The sequence below is a fragment of the Lycium ferocissimum genome, chromosome 7 (assembly GCF_029784015.1).
Source record: "Lycium ferocissimum isolate CSIRO_LF1 chromosome 7, AGI_CSIRO_Lferr_CH_V1, whole genome shotgun sequence".
In the NCBI taxonomy this organism is placed as follows: Eukaryota; Viridiplantae; Streptophyta; class Magnoliopsida; order Solanales; family Solanaceae; genus Lycium; species Lycium ferocissimum.
The window spans coordinates 33,016,593-33,035,428 of NC_081348.1; the positions used below are offsets into that span (position 1 = coordinate 33,016,593).

The following is an 18,836-nucleotide window of genomic DNA, read 5'->3' on the forward strand; positions in this document are numbered from 1 at the left end:
AGATAATAGGTTTACATCAATGGAATAATTTTAGAAGGACAAGAAACGGGGGTGGATTTTCGAGCCTTGGCCAAGAGCCTCCTTCAATGGAGAGGTCTTCAATTTTTTTTTTGTGCAAGTGTTGGAATGAGCTTAAGCATGACTAGTAGTCATCTTTTAATCCCTTTATGAAGAGTACAAAAACTTGGCCCACTTTAATGTGTTGTTCCACTCAAAAGTTGACACAAAATTGCGGGGCCTCAATCCACTCACATGGCCAACTATGGAAAATGGATGATTTTTCAACTTCCAATTTTATCACTTTTGGTCCCAAATTTTCCTAATTGTTCCATACCAATCAATTCATGCACAACTTATGTCTTAAAAAAAAATCAAAGGTCAAAAATCCCGACTTTGTATCCCGAAATAGTTTTGTCCTTAACTTATCATAATTAATCCGGATTATTTCAATGCACAAAAATACGGGTTCTAACAAAATGGAAGGCAGAGTATATATTGCACAGTACCCTGGTTCCACTCCAGATTTGCTCCAGCCTGCTGTAGCGCATTTGTAGAACAACCAGGTTCTCTAACGGCAGATCATCGTGTATCTGTCTGTATGGAAATTTGAGCCAGCATAGCCATCTTAGCTTCGTGGGGAAGTCCTCGTAACTTCCCTTGAGTGATGTACTGTCAAGTTGGAGCAGTTTTAGTTCATGCATCCTTGAAAATGCATCTATATCAAACTCCTTTCGATTTGGTTCTAACACTAGATGAGTTGATCTTGCAGAGTTTTGGGGAGACCAAGGGAAGAAACTGCTAAGGTGACGCCTCTTTACTGGATTTGTTTCAGATATAGACTTTGCTTCTCTAATCTTATGAGCATACTCCAAAAGGTACTCGCTTGCAATGTTTCGGTCAGAAATCTTGGGTCGTTTATCTTTATTAATCGAAATACAGAGGCTTAATCCTTGTACAGTATATGCACCCTGTTCAAAAGCACACAACATACATAGTCCAGCCAAGAATGTTCAAGGGGAGACAATAAGGCATTTATACAAATGAAGTGTTAAGAAAATGGACCTTGGGCGTAATTCAACCCAAAAGTTCCATGAAGTGAGGATTTCCCAAGATTATATAAGGACACAACATGCAATTTCCTCAATTAATGTGGGACAATCTAGAACTCCTCCCCCCTCCCATGCACGCTTAAGGTTTAGACAATTGGAGCATGAATAATATAATATGGGGTTCAATATTGGGAAGTACAATAACATGGATGAATCTGACTCTGATATCATGTTAAGAAAATGAATCTTGGAGCCTAACACAACACCAAAACCTAGCTTATGAGGTGAGGATTGCCCAAGATTATATAAGGAGATAACAACGAATTCCGTCAACCAATGTGAGACAATCTAACATGAAGCATTGATCTTACCTTCTTTTCGTCCAAGACTTTGATGCAGTCTTTGTAATGCCATAGTCGAGAACGTTTTCCAGGATCCCTGGTTGATTCTTGCCTTACAATTTCTCTTCCGATATCCCTAACAGATTGGTGCATCAAAACTTTCTCATTTTGATCAATGGTTAGGAGAAACCTGTCGGAGTCTGGATGCCAACTGTTACATAATAACCACAACCTTCAAGAACTGTTGTCACAATGTTTATATTCTTTGTGACGAAGAAACAGGCAACATCGAGGAATAAGTTCTGGTCGTGATCATCTTGCAATGAGTCATAGCTTATTTTTAGTTTTTTAGCAACTTGACTGTTAGGGATCGCTTCCAACTTACTGAGTGCACTTTCCCATACATCTACAGCTTTTCCAGACAGAGGAGACCCCAAAGTTGAAGAGCTAGAGGAAGTCCTTCACAATGTTTTACCACTCTTTCTGAAAGCTGTTTATAGTGTTCTATTGGTTGGTCTTTCCCAAAAGGCATGCCAACTGAATAGCTCAAATGATTCTTCTTTACTCAATTTATCAAACATGTTGACCATGTCAATTTCATAAGCTCTTGGTAACTCTGAATGCCTAGTTATTATGATAATTCTGCTTCCAGGGTGAAACCAATCTCGCATTCCTAGGATTGCATCCAATTGGTCTAGTCTATCAATGCCATCTAAAACGTCTAGAACTCTTTTTCCATTAACGGCAGCTTTGATTTTATATATTCCTTCATCAATGCTCTGAATTTCTGTCGATTTTCCTTTTAGAATACCAGCAAGGAATCTTCTTTGCATATGTATTTGTCTATCTGCATATTGAGAATATTGTCTTATGTTCTCAAGAAAGCTGCTTCCTTCAAAATTCTCGTAGTTTACATTGAAGACATACTTAGCAATTGTAGTCTTCCCAATTCCACCCACACCACAAACTCCAGCTACGCTAACTGTATGAGTCCTATTTTTCAACCACTGATTAAGGTCTTTAGCCCGAGAATCTATTCTAAAGAGATCGGGCGCAATGCCCATAACTGAACGATTTATTTTCTCGTCAATTACTTTGATGATCTTCTCAATAAACTTTGTCTTGTTCCTGCAAGAGCAGCATATCATAACACCAGGACCAGCCAAAGAAGGTAGAATTACAAACTTCTCATCCGGAAACAAAGAAGAAGACCATCACGTTAATGTCTGATTGATGTGACTCAAAAAAACATGCAACCATTGAACTATTTTTGAATAATGACAACATCCAAAATCCAAAACATAATATCAAAAGAGTAATATATGATTTGTCAGGAAGACACGGCACATGGGCAATTCCACATAAATCTTGGGAATGGAGGTTACCTTTCATTTTGGCCCTGTAAAGTCATCCCCCTAAGACTAGCAACTTCTTTGAGTGCTTTTCTCCACCCTTCAATCCGCTTTACCCATGCTTGATTATTTTCAGAATTTTCCAGCAATTTCTTTTCATGTTGAGCAAATGCTATAGCAAAGCTCCCCAATTGATTTCCGACATCAGACGAATCAACATAGTAGAAAACAGGAAGAATGACATGTCCTCTGTCCTTTTTGTTCTCCAGGATCATCACAAGTTCATCAAGGCACCAGCTGGAAGATGCATAGTTTTTTGATAAAACAATAACTGATCCCTTTGACTGATGGATAGCTTTATCCAATTCAGACCTAATGTTCTCTCCTCTTTCGATCTCATTGTCCTCCTTGAAAGTACGAAGACCCACATCAACCAAAGCCTTGTAGAACTAGTTAGTGAAAGTTTTGCGAGTGTCTTCACCCCTAAAACTCAAGAAAACATCATAAATACACCTAGACCTGAACTTGGAGGCTTCTTGAACTTGTTCATATGCCATTGGTCAAAATAGTAAAACAAATAGTAACTAGTCTCTGGGTACGCGCGTTGCGCGTGTACCTTGTCTTAATGAATTCAAATTCTAAAAAATTATATTATATTGAAAATTACGTTTCAGTTATAAAATAATTCTCCCTAAATTAAACAACAAAAAACAAAAGGGAAAAAAAGGATGGTGGATATGATCAAATTTCCATAAGAGAATTAGTGAATTGGACAGTTCTAGCATCCTAAAAGACTTGCACGGACTTACAAAATGGTGGATGTGAGCAAATTTCCATAAGAGAATTAGTGAATTGGACAGTTCTAGCATCCTAAAAGACTTGCACGGACTTACAAAATGGTGGATGTGAGCAAATTTCCATAAGAGAATTGGTGAATTGGATAGTTCTAGCATCCTAAAAGACTTGCATGGACTTACAAAATTCCACTTCAGTTGGCAAGAATTTCAAAATTTAAACTCTTATGAATTTAAATAATCAGTTCGTTCAAACCATTTATAATAATTTAGGGTAACAAAAGAAACAATTCATTAGGAACAACATTTTTCTAAAATATAGTTTCCCATAACAAACGTACCACAATCTGAACTGCACCTATGTGAAGGGGAGAAATTAGTTGAGGTACAAAAAGAACTCGAAGCCAAAATTTAGACAAAGAAAGAATGTAAAACAACAATATATATATATATATATATATATATATTAAAAAAATGGTTGGAATTATTCAGTTTTAAAATTTGTAAGAATGATAGTACATGCGAATTTAAACAAAATTAACCTAGTGCCTAACTCCATAAATACCAGCCATTCTGCTCAATTGCGAAACATATGTGGAATCAACCATGTAAGAGAGAGTTGAATTTTATATTATAGTTGAAAAAGTAGGGCCGTTTGTATGGCCAAAATTGCAAAAATGAAAGTGAAAAACACTGAAGGAAAACGAAGAGAAACTGCAGAAGAAGAGCTAGATTCATTTGCCCTTCATATGGGTGACTTTAAATATTTAACTCTAGGTAAAGGAAGCTGAAAAGAATTAAACTATTAAAGATTTTTTAGAGGGCAAAAAAAAAAAACAGAAAGATTCATCATTTTCCTACTCTCCTCAATGAACCAGATTGTCCTAACCTTTAGTCTTCTTGATCAGTTTCTTGACAAATTAAAGATCTTAAATAAGGGACAATAAAAAGAAGCAATTAAATAGATATTTTTGGAGCTACTAAAAATATTTACAAGAAAATAATGAAATTTTAGTTTTAATCTAAGAAGATTCTGATGGGAGGGAAAAGGAGAAGCCAACAGAGTTATTAACACACTCGTATCTATTAAAGAAACAATTATGGGGAAGGGGAAAAGTTCATGAATTGTATTCAAGACTTTATAGGAAATTAAAAATAAGATAAATGAAGAAATGAATACATGAGTTTCAACATTGTAACTCCAAATTGACGAGCTATATTGGAATTTTAATCATCATTAAATTAAAAGCAAGCAAGTAAATACATCATCTAATACATAATATATTATGAATCTGCCTTAATTTTATCTAGTATTATTTATTATACATAAAATATTTTCACTCTTTTTTTATAGAGAAGAAAAATGGTCAATTGATTTTTGATGGACTTTTTCGTAATTCGACTTTTGTCTTAGAGTCTTTCCACTTTTAGTATAATATATGATGATAAGGATTTGACCCTTGGCAGAATGCAATCAATTGCTACAAGATTTAAGCTTAAATCTTGAAAGAGTGATCTCTGTTCTTGTTTAGACTTATTTCTCTCTTGTATGGTTAGACCTTAGAAATATCGATGCTTGTTTATCTTGTTGTTTTCTAGTTCTTTAGTCCAACTATCTGACTTTCATCTATGTTGGTCGATGGTTTTCATGTATTGCAGAACATTAAAGTAATCAGAGAGAAAAGCAACTGTTTTTCCAATGCAAAATGCCCAAACAAAAGACAAACAAGAAAAATAGAGTGCTCATCGTCATACTTAAGCCACATCCTAGGAAGTTACTGACTGGGGAAAGCAAACTCAGCAATCTGAAGTGAGCCTCTGCAGTGCAGGAGGATATAACCGATGAATCCACCAAAACAATTCAAGGGACCTGGTCCCTAAATTGTTTTCACAGAGATATACTTAAAGTAATTAAGGCAAGATATTTACGTGGAAAACTCCTCGCTTCGGCGGACTAAAAAACCACGACCTACCTCAAGAGGATTTCCAACTTCACTAAATTGAGCAATGTTTCAGATTACAAGCTTTTGCAACCTAGAAATTAGACCACTAATCCCTCCGCTACAATAACTCTGTTGCAAGAACCTTCTTGACTAACTCTAGTCAACTAACTCTAGCTGAACCTTAACATTACTATGACTAACTCTAGCCAAGTATTTACAACAAAAGCTTGATAAAAACAAAATACCTACGAAACTCTTCTCTTGAAAAGTGTAGGTTTACAATGTAGAGATCATAAAGACTAGACAACTCTAGGACACAAAAGCATCTTCCTTTGTTGAGATATGGTCCTTGAGCTTGTCTTAACTTTGTTCTTGAAAGCACCAAAGAGAACAGTGGCGACTGCACTTGTAGGAATCTGAACTTTTAGGTTTTCAAGTGATAGATAAAACAATGCCAACATGTTGTTTAAATAGGAACTCAAATGAGAGCATGTGATGATCATGTGAGATGCATGTGACCTCAAAAGAGTCGTTACACTGGTCTTTAGTATTTAGCATGCATACAACTGTGCTGCTGTGGTACTACCTGACTGAACAGTGCACATAGCTTTACAACTACCATATGATGTGTGCCTCCGAGGACCTGATCAAGGACCTGGTCCTTGGCATGTTTGTCAAATCATCAAAACTATAAGAAGTCATAACTCATCACAGGACACCCTTTTGCAATATAAAAATGTTTGTTTGGTTAAAAAACAAGAAACATGAATTATCTCTTAGCAATAGATGCACTTGCCTCAGTAACTGATTTATTTTCTCATTTCCGTTATTTCACTTTTTGTCACTTTTGCTACTGGTTTTTGCTAAGTTTACATTGTTCCATCATAAACGAATAAATTGTTTTTTCCTTTCCACAACTTTGTATCAAAATTTAAGTATGTCGCTTTGCAGCTATCATAATTTGATATGGTTTTTCATTTGTCTAAAATTGCTGCTTTCGTCTAATTGACTTAAAGGTTAAACTTTTCCGATCCTACGAATCGTTCTTTGTGTTTCTTCCTTTCTTTCTTTCTTTCTTTCTTTTTGTGGTCATGTAACACCCTCACATTCATGGCATAGGAATAATTACTCGGTGAGAATGAAATTTTACAAAATGTTAAGCAGATAGAAAGTAGAAACTTTAGCATAGGGTATTGGATTTACATACTACAGAGAGAACAAACACAAAATGTTACTTTATCAAACATCTGAGGAGATGCAGATAGCCACTACTTGATCAACAATACTCATCAATCTCATTATACCATACAAAGAGGAATATGAACTAGGGGATTCATGTTAACATTAATCATCTCTTCCTTTCAGCATGTAACCAGAAGTTGCAGCATCTGTATTTGTTTCTTCTTCTGAATCCTTGAATAAGAAATCCAACCAGCCATTGGTGCGCCAACCATCGTTCTTTGAGTTTTCTTGGTAGGTATCGAGATCATGATGACAAAGAAAGTAAGAGCCTCTGGTCACTTCGAAAGCAGAGATATCAACTCCATTAATGAGATGTTGAGACCGATAAGGATATATTTGTCCAGCATTGCCTCTATTTACCTCGTACACAATTTGGACTCCGAACTCCTCCAACTGTGAGCCATGCATCAACGCGACAGAAATCCTGACTCTATCATCTCTATCCAGGTACTGTCCTATCTTCCATTGGCTTAACCATGTTATACCTTCATCATGATATGGAATGCCCATTATCACTGGACTGTAGGTCCAGTTTAGATCCTTAGTCTTATTGTTGATTGTAATGCGATTTTCATTCCAAAATCCGTCTTCATGGTTTATGATGCTTATGTCACTATTTTTATAGATAATACAAATATTTAAACTATGAATGTGTAGATGAGGCACTGAAGGCACATTGAAATGTATTGGATTTCCTGTACTCCGATATGTAAATGTCTGTGGCATCTCATTTATGGGGAGAGAAATGCTGAAAATGCCAAACTCGTAGAGTCCCTATTCCGAACAAAGAGCCATGAATATTAGCATATATAGATCACAAATGAAGAAGCAAGGTTGGAAACAAGGTAGCAAGCGCACCTGGATGGGACCTTTCCATCTTGTCAAAGTGAGGAAGTTGTACAAATTTACGTGGACCTTAATCAGGATTTCTGAGTCCACCAGGCTGAACATACTGGTCAGGTTAGAATCACAGTTCTCAATGGGTTTTAATTTGAAGAGTTCCTGAACCTCTTTTAGTTTTCCACAGTAAAATCCAAGAAAATCTAAGGATGTCAACAAGTTTGGTAAATTTGTTATCACTTCTAAGGATCTGCATTCGTGGACACTCAAGGAATTTAAAGTCTCTGGAAGCTCTGGAAGAAACTGAAGCTTTTCACATTGTGCCATCTGAAGTGATCGAAGGTGAGCAAGATTTTTGATGCCCTTTGGTAGGGTAGTTATTGGATTTTTGTTAAGAATCAATTCTTCCAGCATACAGAGATGGCCAAGATCATTTGGAATAATATCATCTGTTATTTTGCAATCAGCAAGATCTAAAATTTGCAATGACCGTGGCAGTAAAGCCAGTGAGAAACTGATAGAAGTTGAATCATCTCTTGGTTTCGGCAAAAGTGAGCAAAAGACTGACCCCAATATGTTAGCCACACCCGTGGGCGAAGGTGCTTCACCTTTTGCAGTCCTATCTGCATAGAGTTGCTTCAGAGATTGCATATTTCTCCAAGGTACAGATGACCAGTCAAGTTTGGAGCAGCCAGATAAGAAAAGCCTTTCTAGCGACTTTAGATCACCTACACTAGTTGGAAGTCCCCTGAGGTTTTCACAGCCGGTTAGGTTCAACAGAAACAAATTATTCAATTGCCCGATTGATTCATCAATCTCTATCAGCCTTGTGCAATACTTGAGAAATAACCTCTCAAGATTAGGAAGCTCTGTAAAGTTGGGACTTCTAGAGAGGTAACTTGAATTACTCAGATCAAGGATTCTCAGTCGTCTTAGGAACTGTCAGGAAGAAAGGAGGTGTCATATGAAGAACATCGTAACTTAATTAAAATGAAAAGAAATATGTAAAATGGAAGTTTGAATATCTATTGCATAGTACCCTGGTTCCACTCCAAATGTGCTTCAGTTGGCTATAGCGCATCTGTAGAACAACCAGGCTCTCCAGTGAAAGATCATCTGGTATCTGTTTGTATGGAAAATTGCGCCAGCATAGCCATCTTAGCTTTCTGGGGAATTCCTTGTAACTTCCCCTGAGCAATGTTCTATCAAGTTGCAGCAGTCTTAGTCCATGCATTCTTGAAAATGCATCCATATCAAACTCTTGTCTTTTTGGTTGCAGCACTATTTGAGTTGATCCTACAGAGTTTTGGGGAGGCCAAGGGAAGAAACTGCTATGGGTCTGCCTCTTTACTGAATTTGCTTCAGATGCCAACTTTGCTTTTCGAATAATATCAGCATACTCCAAAAGGTACTCTGTTGCAATATTCTTGCCAGAAATTATCATAGGTGGTTTACCTTTCTTCATAGAAACAGAGAGGCTTAATCCTTGTATAGTATCTGTGGCCTGTTCAAGGAAAAAAAGCACATATAGCATAGGAGCAGGGAAAGAGAGATACTGAGGAATTTAAGACAGGTGAAGCATTGATCTTACAGTCTTTTCTTCCAAGACTTTGATGCAATCCTTGTAGTACCACAATCTAGAACGTTTTCCAGCATTCCTCGTTGATTCTTGCCTCACAATTTCTCTCCCCATATCTATGACAGACTGATGCATCACAACTTTCTCATTTTGATTAACGGTTAGGAGAAACCTGTCGATTAGATTCTGGATACCAACTATTTCATAATAACCACAACCTTCAAGAATTGTAGCCACAATGTTTACATTCTTTCCAACAAAGAAACAAGCAATATCTAGGAATACGTTTCTGTCATGATCATCTTGCAATGAATCATAGCTTATTTTTAGCTTTAAAGCCACTTGACTATTAGGGATTGCTTCCAATTTATTGAGTGCACTTTCCCATACTCTTTCAGATTTTCCAGACAGAGAAGACCCCAAGAGTTGAAGAGCTAGGGGAAGTCCTTCACAGTGTTTTATCACTCTTTCTGAAAGCTGTTGGTAATTTTCAGTTTGCTGGTTTTCTCCAAAGGCATGCCAACTGAATAGCTGAAATGATTCTTCTTTGCTCAACTTTTCTACAAAGTGGACCTTGTCAATTTCGTAAGCTCTTAACAACTCCCAATGCCTAGTAGTTATGATTATTCTACTCCCAGGGTGAAAACAATCTCGCATCCCTAGGACAGCATTCAATTGCTCTAGTCTATCAATGTCATCTAGAATGACCAAAATTCTTTTCCCATACACAGCTACTTTGATATGATAGATCCCTTCATGAACGTTCTGAATTTCCTTCTTCTGTCCATTCAGAATATCAGCAAGAAATTGTTTCTGTAAATGTATTAGTCCATCTGCATATTCAGAATATTGTCTTATGTTCTCAAGAAAACTGCTTCCTTCAAAATCCGCGTAGTTTATGTTGAAGACATACTTGGCAATTGTGGTTTTTCCTATTCCGCCCATCCCACAAACTCCAGCTACGCTAACTGTATCAGTCCTATTATTCAACCACAGATTAAGGTCTTTAGCCCGAGAATCTATTCCAGTGAGATAGGATGCAATGCCTATAACTGAACGATTTATTTTCTCTTCAATTACTCTGATGACTTTCTCAATAAATGTTGACTCTTTCCTACAGGATCAGCAGATCATAACGCAAGGACCGGACATTAGCAGGTAGAGTCTCAAACTTCTCATCCAAAACAGAAACAAGAAGCCCATCACATTAATGTCTGATTAATGTGACACTCAAACCTCCCCAACTGTCAGTTTGACACATAAACTTACCAAGTGATTGTCTAGACACCTTAACCTAACACAGGTGTGGCTCGTGAGCACTTGGATCTGACATGGCACAGTGTGTGTGTTATCCTCACGTTTGAGCGCGTGAGACGTTATTTCAGCCCATTTTCAGCTTAAAGAGTTCAGTAAAATTTCATTTTTACTCTTATAATCCACCTCTGTTTCATTCCTAATGCTCCTCTCTCATCCTTCTCCATTTTTATTCTTTTTTCTCTACACCACCATGACAAAATCTTTTTGCAAATAACCCACCCTTAATATAGGCTTAATTCTCCCATTTTTGAAGACTCGAAAGAACGCAAGAATCATAGACATTGATTACACAGAAAAGGGTCATATTCGCCCCTCTACTATCGAAAATAAGCTATGTTTGCCCTGCTCTCTATACTTTTTCAACAAATATACCACTACAGTCATACTTTGGAGCTATATTTACCCCTTACCCTTTTAAACATCATTTTCAGCTTTAAAAAGCCACGTGTCATGCTCTTATTGAACGAAAAAAACAATCCTATTTTTATAGAGTTCACTATAAAAAAACATGCTTTATTTACCCCACTCTAAAGTATAAATAGGTTCGCTTTTATAATAGAACGTTGAAAACAGAATGAATTGTTATCATAAATTGATTTTCTTTTTGGGAAAATAGCACAATTTTTGGACAATCCAGAACTAAAAGTAAGGCACTTCACTACATTCTTTTTTAAATCCTGCCAAAGTGGTAATTATATAGTACAACTGAAAATTACGAGAGATTTAATTTCACTCTTTTTAGTGTAACCTTTTCTTTATTCAGCTTTTCAAAAATATAAAGCTCAACATATATATACACCTGCCTCTGAACAAATATAAGTACTCCATCCATTTCAGCTATTGTTTTAGCTCATAATAATTGTCATTTTAGGAATTCAAGATTAAAGTTGGCAATTGTTTTCAACCATATCTTAGTATTAAAGAAGTAGTTCTTCTTAATACTGCTCAATTCCCAAAAAACATTTAATAAATAGGAATAATTTAATAAATTATACATTGTATTTATTTAGTAAATTATATTTAACAAAACTTGGTTTTGTTGCATAAGAAAAAGACAAAGGAATTGGGTGAGAAGAAAGATTATGGAGCTTTGGACCAACAATTTTGATTTTGCAGGCTCAACCACATATAGAGAGAGAAATGAGAGTGATTAGGGGTGAGTAAAAAAGTGGGTCGAGCCGTTTAGGGTTAAAAATGGGGCTAGTTTTTTCGTTCAGTAAGAGCATGACACGTGATTTTTTAAAGCTGAAAATTAAGTTTTAACGTGCGAGGAGTAAATATAGCTCTAAAGATAATAAGAGCAGATATTTGTTGAAAAAGTATAACAGAGGGAAATATCACTTATTTTCGATAGTAGAGGGGCAAATATGACCCTTTTCCGTTGATTATATGATATTGAACTAATAAACCAATTCCTTTCTCTACGTAATTTGCAATTCCAATCACAAAAGAGATTGTAGGAGCAGATTGGGGAAGGAGAAAAATAGGGGGTGGAGTGGAGGGTTTTTCTATTTTAAATTGAAACAATATTATTCTTAACAAAGACCTTTTTTTTTTAAAAGTACACGTGTCATTTGCTAATTTGTCCATTTGACACTTCACCAACGATCAAAGTTTACGCGTGAGGCGTGCTGGACTAGAGTGTCCACGAGACACACGTGTTATGTTAAGGTGTGTTGATGATCACAGGGTAAGTTTAAGTGTCAAAAACGACTGTTGCAGCCAAGTTTGAAGTATCTTGCCAAAAAGTATCAAAAAAGAAATATGATAATTCATCAGGAAGAAACAATACATAACTTATTCACATTTCACATACATGAGGAAATAATGCTGGTTACCTTTCATTTTGGCCCTGTAAAGTCATCCCCCCAAGACTAGCAACTTCTTTGAGTGCTTTCCTCCACCCTTCGATCCTCTTAGCCCATGCTTGATTATCTTCAGAATTTTCCATTAATCGGTTTTCATGTCGAGCAAATGCTATAGCAAAGCTCCCCAATGTATTTCCAACATCAGACGGATTAACATTGTAAAAAACAGGAAGAATGACATGTCCTCTGTTCTTCTTGCTCTCCAGGATCATCACAAGCTCATCAAGGCACCAGCTGGAAGATGCATAGTTTTTCGACAAAACAATGACTGATCCCTTTGACTGATGGATAGCTTTATCCAGTTCAGAGTTAATGTTCTCTCCACTTTCAACCTCATTGTCATCCTTAAAAGTACGAAGACCCACATCAACCAAAGCCTCATAGAGCTGGTTAGTGAAAGTCTTGCGAGTGTCTTCACCCCTAAAACTCAAGAAAACATCATAAATACATCTTGACCTGAACTTGGAGGCTTCTTGAACTTGTTCATATGCCATTGGTCAAAATAGTAAAACAAATTTGGCAGCTTTTCAGTAATAAGGATTTGACCCTTGGCAGAATGCAATCAAGTGGGTACAAGATTTAAGCTTAAATCTTGAAAGAATGATCTCTGTTCTTGTTTAGACTTATTTCTCTCATGTGGTTAGACCTTAGAAATATTGGTTCTTGTTTATCTTGTTGTTTTCTTGTTTCTTGAGTCCAACTGTCTGACTTTAATCTATGTTGGTCGATGGTTTTCATGTATTCTACAACATTAAAGTAGTCAGACAGGAAAGCAACGGTTTTTCCAATGCAAAAATCAAAATGCACGAAAAGAAGGAAAGCAGGAAATTAGAAAACTGCAGTTGTCGTCTGCATAGCTATGCTACATCCTAGGAAGTTACGAACTAGGGAGAATTAAAGAATACTACTCTTCAGTCACACTGTATTAAAAACTTCTAGTTTCCATTCAACTGTATACAATAGAACCATTTAAGATAATACTGTTATGTTCCTATATGCTTGGATCAGAAAGTAATGGCTAAAGACTTGATCAAATTCAATAAATAAAGAAGAATTTCGAATATGAAGTGACATAAATATGCCTCTCCTCCATACTTGGCTAATAAATTCCAGAAAAAACCACAAAAAAAGTTTCAACTCTTTTTTTCTTTTAAGTGGAAAATGTATGTCCCTTGATCTGGGTTGTGGACTTAAAATTGATTATTTGTTTTTACAAGGTGTAAGTTGAGACTTAGGGTGCACCCCGAACGCTCCCTGCCCCTACTGATATATTTTTACATCTCTTAGCTTCGGTAGATCCCTTAGCCCCTTCATTGAGCTATCACGCACTCTTTCAAAGGTGGTTGCTTCTAGGCAAACTTTTATAGTATTATTTATAGTGTGTGAAGAATTATACCTTTGTCATATGTTCATTTTCTCAAGACTCATATAAATAGAAAGAGATGGTTACGGGATTAATGAACGATAGAATGTATTCAATGCTAATCTTGAGAAGAAGACAAACATTTCAGATTCCAAAGATATTTATTATCATTGCAAAGCACAATGTAAATTGCTTCCGAATGAATGTGAAAGGATATGTGTTCTTCATTTTTAGGTTCGTAAAAGTTAATCTTGGGAGAAAGAAATATTTCTTCAATAGTATTTTTTCTACTTCAATCACCATTATTGTGTGTAATTCTACAGAGAATTGATATCAACTTTTTTTCACTCGCTTAAAATATTCGATTTTTGATTTACCAGTATGCGTTGTTTTAATTATAATATTGTTAATGTTATTTTGATGATTTAATGTTCGAAGAATTTCAAATTGCACTTCTTCTAAAACATAATATATTCAACTTGACATTTTTTTTAATATTTCAACAAACACAATTTACATTTATATTTATGAGCAACACTGGTTATGGTTTCAGTATACATTCACACACACACTGAAATTTGCAAACAATGCGCAACAATTTGGTGCAAAAGATCCATGATACCTCTTCTTGAGTAAAACAACAACAATTTTTTTTTGAAGAGTTTCATAAAGAATTTTTTTTATAATTTAATGCTTGCCTCAACCGATCACCAATCTATATTGTTATATATATCTCTTGACAGTTTTGGAAGGTTAAAGCGGTTCAAGCATCAAATAGAAAAATGACTTGTCGATAATTGATAATGACCAATTTGATAACAAAATTCTAAAGGAGAATAAAGAAAAAGGAGAAACCAAATTTGTCCACATCTAAATGCAAAGCTCTCCGTTGTTCCAACAAGTCTACCGCGGCGACGAAGTCGATAAACTCCTTTGGAACAAACGACATTAATAACATCGGCAGCTACTATACATATCAAACTGTAATCCAAAATAGTTTTTTTTTTTTTTTTTTTTTTTTTTTTTTGAAAAAAAAAAATTGCCAAGTATGGAATGGATCTCGGTCATTTGGTGGTATATTGACTTGTGAGACTTACCAATCCTCGGTTAGTTCTCCGTTTGCTTGTGGTAAAGGACATGGAAAAAAAGTTGTTCAAGTAATTACAACATCTATCGTGCGTCTTCTGAAAGAACAGTGAAGCAATAATTAAATTAGGCACAAATCCTGAAGCCGAAAAGAAGAAAAAAAAGCTAACCAACACAAAAAATAAAGTTCCGAAAGTACTATAGACTAAAATTCATAAAGCGACTTGCAGGAGCTACTGATAAATAAGCTAAACCTTCCGTGAATTATATCAACATACTCTCGATAACCTTTAGGTGCATATTCTCTACAAAAACTTTCTTCTGCCAGAGGGTGTCGTCAATATGATCAAACTTGTGCCTTCGTAGAGGAAATGATGGCTAATTTGGCTTCCTCGTAGTAGGTCTTGCATATTGTATTCCTTTGTGGCCTTTAGAATAAATGGCATGCATATACATATTACTGCTAATAAAGATTAATGATAATGAATGGTGTTTTTAATGAGAGTAAAAGCAAAAAATGCTGGCAAATAAGCTAAATTGCTGAATCGAGAAACGGAAGATGAAAAGTTATTACGGAAATTAATGAGCCACTTTCGAATTTTTAATATAATCACATAAATGAGAAAAAAAAAACGAAAAAGAAAACTGAAAGAGAATTTTTAGGCTTTTTAACATATTTTAAATAAAAATGATCTAGAGAAAAAAATATAAAGATACCATACTATATAAGTTTTCTTTAGAATTTTAAACATCATCATCCTTCGAGTTAATAGGAATACGATTTATCTATTTCTCAAAGGACTTATTTAGGACTGCCTTTTAATTTATTTATATTTAGTAGCTACAGTAATTTTATAAATTTTTGCATTCTGTACCCTACCTTCCCAAAGCATCATAAGGCCTTATAAATATATTTGATGTCACATGTATTTGAACTTTATCCTAGCTTCTTCTCCTTGTATCTAAATATATGGGTTCCACGTTTTGTTTTTCTTATCTACGCGAAATACATAGCTTTTGCTTAAAAGTAATTCCATAATCCTCATAGAAGGTGTTATTTAGGCCATTTATTTAACCGTTTTGCATTATGTACACCTTCCCAAAGCATCAAAATAAGACCATATTAAATGGGTTCCACGTTTTGTCCTTTTCCATAATAAATGGTGGTTTTTCATTTTGTTTCAAAATAAGTGGTGTTTTAGGATTTCAAGAGGAAAACTCCCTCCATTCTATTATAAGTGGTGTTTTAGGCTTTTCATTTTGTTTCAAAATAAGTGATGTTTTAGGATTTAAAGAAGAAATTGATCTTATTCTTCCAAACTTACTATTATTTATAATCAAGAATCATTAGATAGCTTTTCTTTTTTTAGGCATTAATTAAGGGTAAGTAAAAACACTCATAATTTTATAGAAGTAAGCAATTTCTTAAGGGGTGTGCATAAGCTAAAAACACTACTTATTATGGAATGGAGGGAGTATATTAGAACGCACGTATCTTTACATTTCTGTACAAAAAGTGTTATTAGAGCAGTGTTTGACTGATGGGCAAAATGGTCATTCAATATTTGATGGACATTTTGATAATTCAACTTTTGTAACTTTTTAATTCCACTTTTAGAATAGTATAGATATAGATAGATAGATAGATATAGATAATGTTGCTATCAAGTATCGACTCGTTGCTATTGCTTGATTTGGTATGAGTTTGTATTTTGAAAGTAGTCAACTATGTTTGACAATTGAGTCAACGACTTAATTAATCTTTTATGGAGTTACGTGGTGGCTGGCTTCATTAATTCCTTCTTCCTTCTTGAATTAATAAGAAAAAAATTAAGGACTAAATAACAGTTCTTTACTGTTTCTTTTTCCAATAATGGGTGGACTAATGCACTTTGCAACTCTCTTTAAATAAAAATGGCAAAGAGCAATGCCTCATTTGTTTATCATAAACATGCCAATAATAGTTTAGAGCAAAATATCACAAATACTATAACGTGTTTTAATTTGGCGCTTGTTTATAGTTTTGAGAACATGAACATGACCACGGGAAACGATAAACTGATAAACATAATTTTGCTAAACACAAACCATAAGAATTCCCCATTTAATACATCCAATACAAAGATCAATGAAACCAGTCCACAAGACTAGATCATGAGATTTATTTCTGATTTTTTAAATTCCAAACATAAGCACAAATAATAGCACCATAGTTATTATTTAGCTTATACTAATCTAGTTGTTGTCCCACCAAAATTGTGATTGGAGATAATCGACAACTTTCTTGTCAACTTGGAATGCTTTTGCAAGAACATCGTCACGGATTGGTGGGTCTGAGCCAAATATTGCATTTGCAATAGTGATGACTCCTGGATTTTGACTACTGAGTCCAGCTAATGCAACGGCCTTAGTCTTTCCCACATTAAATTGAAAATGAATGAGACCTATCGGGAAAACGAACACATCTCCAAGATGTAGAATCTTGGTAAATAGTTTATTCTTCATATTTGGACCGGGGTTTGAAAGGACAAAGCCAACATAGAGCGTGCCCTCGAGGACAACAAGAAACTCGGTGTTCGGGGGTGTGTATGAGGTGGGTTGAGACCGTATGGTGCGTAATCAATACGAGCTAAAGAAATGCCCAGAGTGTTGAGTCCAGGTAAGTTGTTGACGTTTACAGCAGTTACAGCAGATCCAACTTGATTGGAAGTATTTCCAGGTTCGTTTAAGCCTGACTTGAAGAAGTCATCAGCAGCGACATCCTTTGGATCCTTGCAAAACTTTCCATTCACGAAAACTGTATAGAAATCACAATCAGAAAGTAAAAATAACAATAAATATTATAGAAGTAAAACAACAAACAAGATAGGCATGAAGTGGGAAGCCATGATTGAAAATAAGTATCAAATTCTGTGGGTTTACCAGCAGCCATGGAGTCATTAACAGCAACACAAAAATCTTGCAAAGGACTAGGATCAGATGCATGGCTTATTGAAGTCACCGCAGCCAATAAGGCAATGGTTAATACAAAGTATTTGAGAGCCATCACAAACTAGAAACTCGGCGTATATATATTGAGACAATTTAATTGATGTACTCTGTTTTATCTGTGTGAGTAATGAATAGAGAGGTGTACCTATTTATAGATAACAATTTGATCAAAATTGTATCCAAACGTCCACTAAACAAAGTGTGGATTTGGCTTCTGGATTACCAAGTCTTCAATGGTGTATATTTAAACAAATATGTCAGACGTTCCGTCAACCACTATAATGACTAAATCTTACTATAATTTTTTTGTGAACATAAAAACGGTTAACAACTACTTCCCTATTATAAATGACTAAATCACATTTCTTGAGGACTTAATGGTATAACTAATATTATAGAAACTTTCTAACAATAGAAATAATAAGACAATTGAATCCCTAAAACATATAGAAGTTATTAAAAATATATAAGCCGCCAAAACAGGATCGGAATAGCTGAACATGAACTTACCGTCTCTAACTCCTAATTAACATCCAGAGCTAATATTTATTTTGGTAAGTTTGAAATTTATCAATTCAATAACCGGATCAATTACTTGAATTCTTAAAATAAAATTTGTTAAATTGATGGGACGAAAATTTGTTTCGCAATTTTACTCTTTCCTCACACTTGTGTCCATCTGAACTTCTGTGGTTTTCTTTCTTACTTTGTCTCCACTTCAAATCAAGAGCTCATTGAGAATTACGGAAAAAATTTACATGCCGCCGGTGTTTACACTTAATCATATCAATATAATATGATTTAATTGATTTAAGGAGGTGATCCAGAGCCTGCTACCATATACTATCATCTAGAAGCTAAACTTTACTTCCATATAATCATTTTATAATAGTAATAGAATTAAGAGAAACACTCGCAAGTTGGGTCAATACATGGGGGACATAAGTACATTGTGACACAATATATTAGCAGTAATAAGAAATTGGTTAAATAAAGGGAAGTTTGAATTGGTAAATAAATGTGAATTTAGTGAATTGGCATAATATTTCCCTTCCTTTAAACTTAGATCAT

The 18,836-nt window shown here is 35.1% G+C and overlaps 2 protein-coding genes and 2 pseudogenes across 2 annotated transcripts in view; all 4 read right to left on the bottom strand.

The window, feature by feature from the left end:
- Positions 1 to 1,569: 1,569 nt before the first annotated feature.
- LOC132062137 (disease resistance protein RPV1-like) lies at positions 1,570 to 3,299 on the bottom strand (annotated as a pseudogene).
- A 3,524-nt stretch (positions 3,300 to 6,823) lies between these two features.
- Positions 6,824 to 12,819, bottom strand: LOC132062138 (disease resistance protein RPP2B-like). Its single transcript, XM_059454773.1, has 5 exons — positions 12,296 to 12,819; positions 9,153 to 10,254; positions 8,601 to 9,065; positions 7,580 to 8,500; positions 6,824 to 7,495 (listed from the first exon to the last, which is right to left on the bottom strand). Exons 1-5 carry the CDS (start codon positions 12,817 to 12,819, stop codon positions 6,824 to 6,826), a joined length of 3,684 nt encoding a protein of 1,227 aa, XP_059310756.1.
- A 4,026-nt stretch (positions 12,820 to 16,845) lies between these two features.
- Positions 16,846 to 17,911, bottom strand: LOC132062724 (putative germin-like protein 2-1; annotated as a pseudogene).
- A 506-nt stretch (positions 17,912 to 18,417) lies between these two features.
- LOC132062139 (disease resistance protein RPV1-like) overlaps positions 18,418 to 18,836 on the bottom strand; it is a 5,302-nt gene continuing 4,883 nt past the window's right edge. The window contains exon 6 of the mRNA XM_059454774.1: positions 18,418 to 18,481. Coding sequence (XP_059310757.1) covers positions 18,418 to 18,481 — 64 coding nt within the window. The remainder of the gene's footprint in view (positions 18,482 to 18,836) is intronic.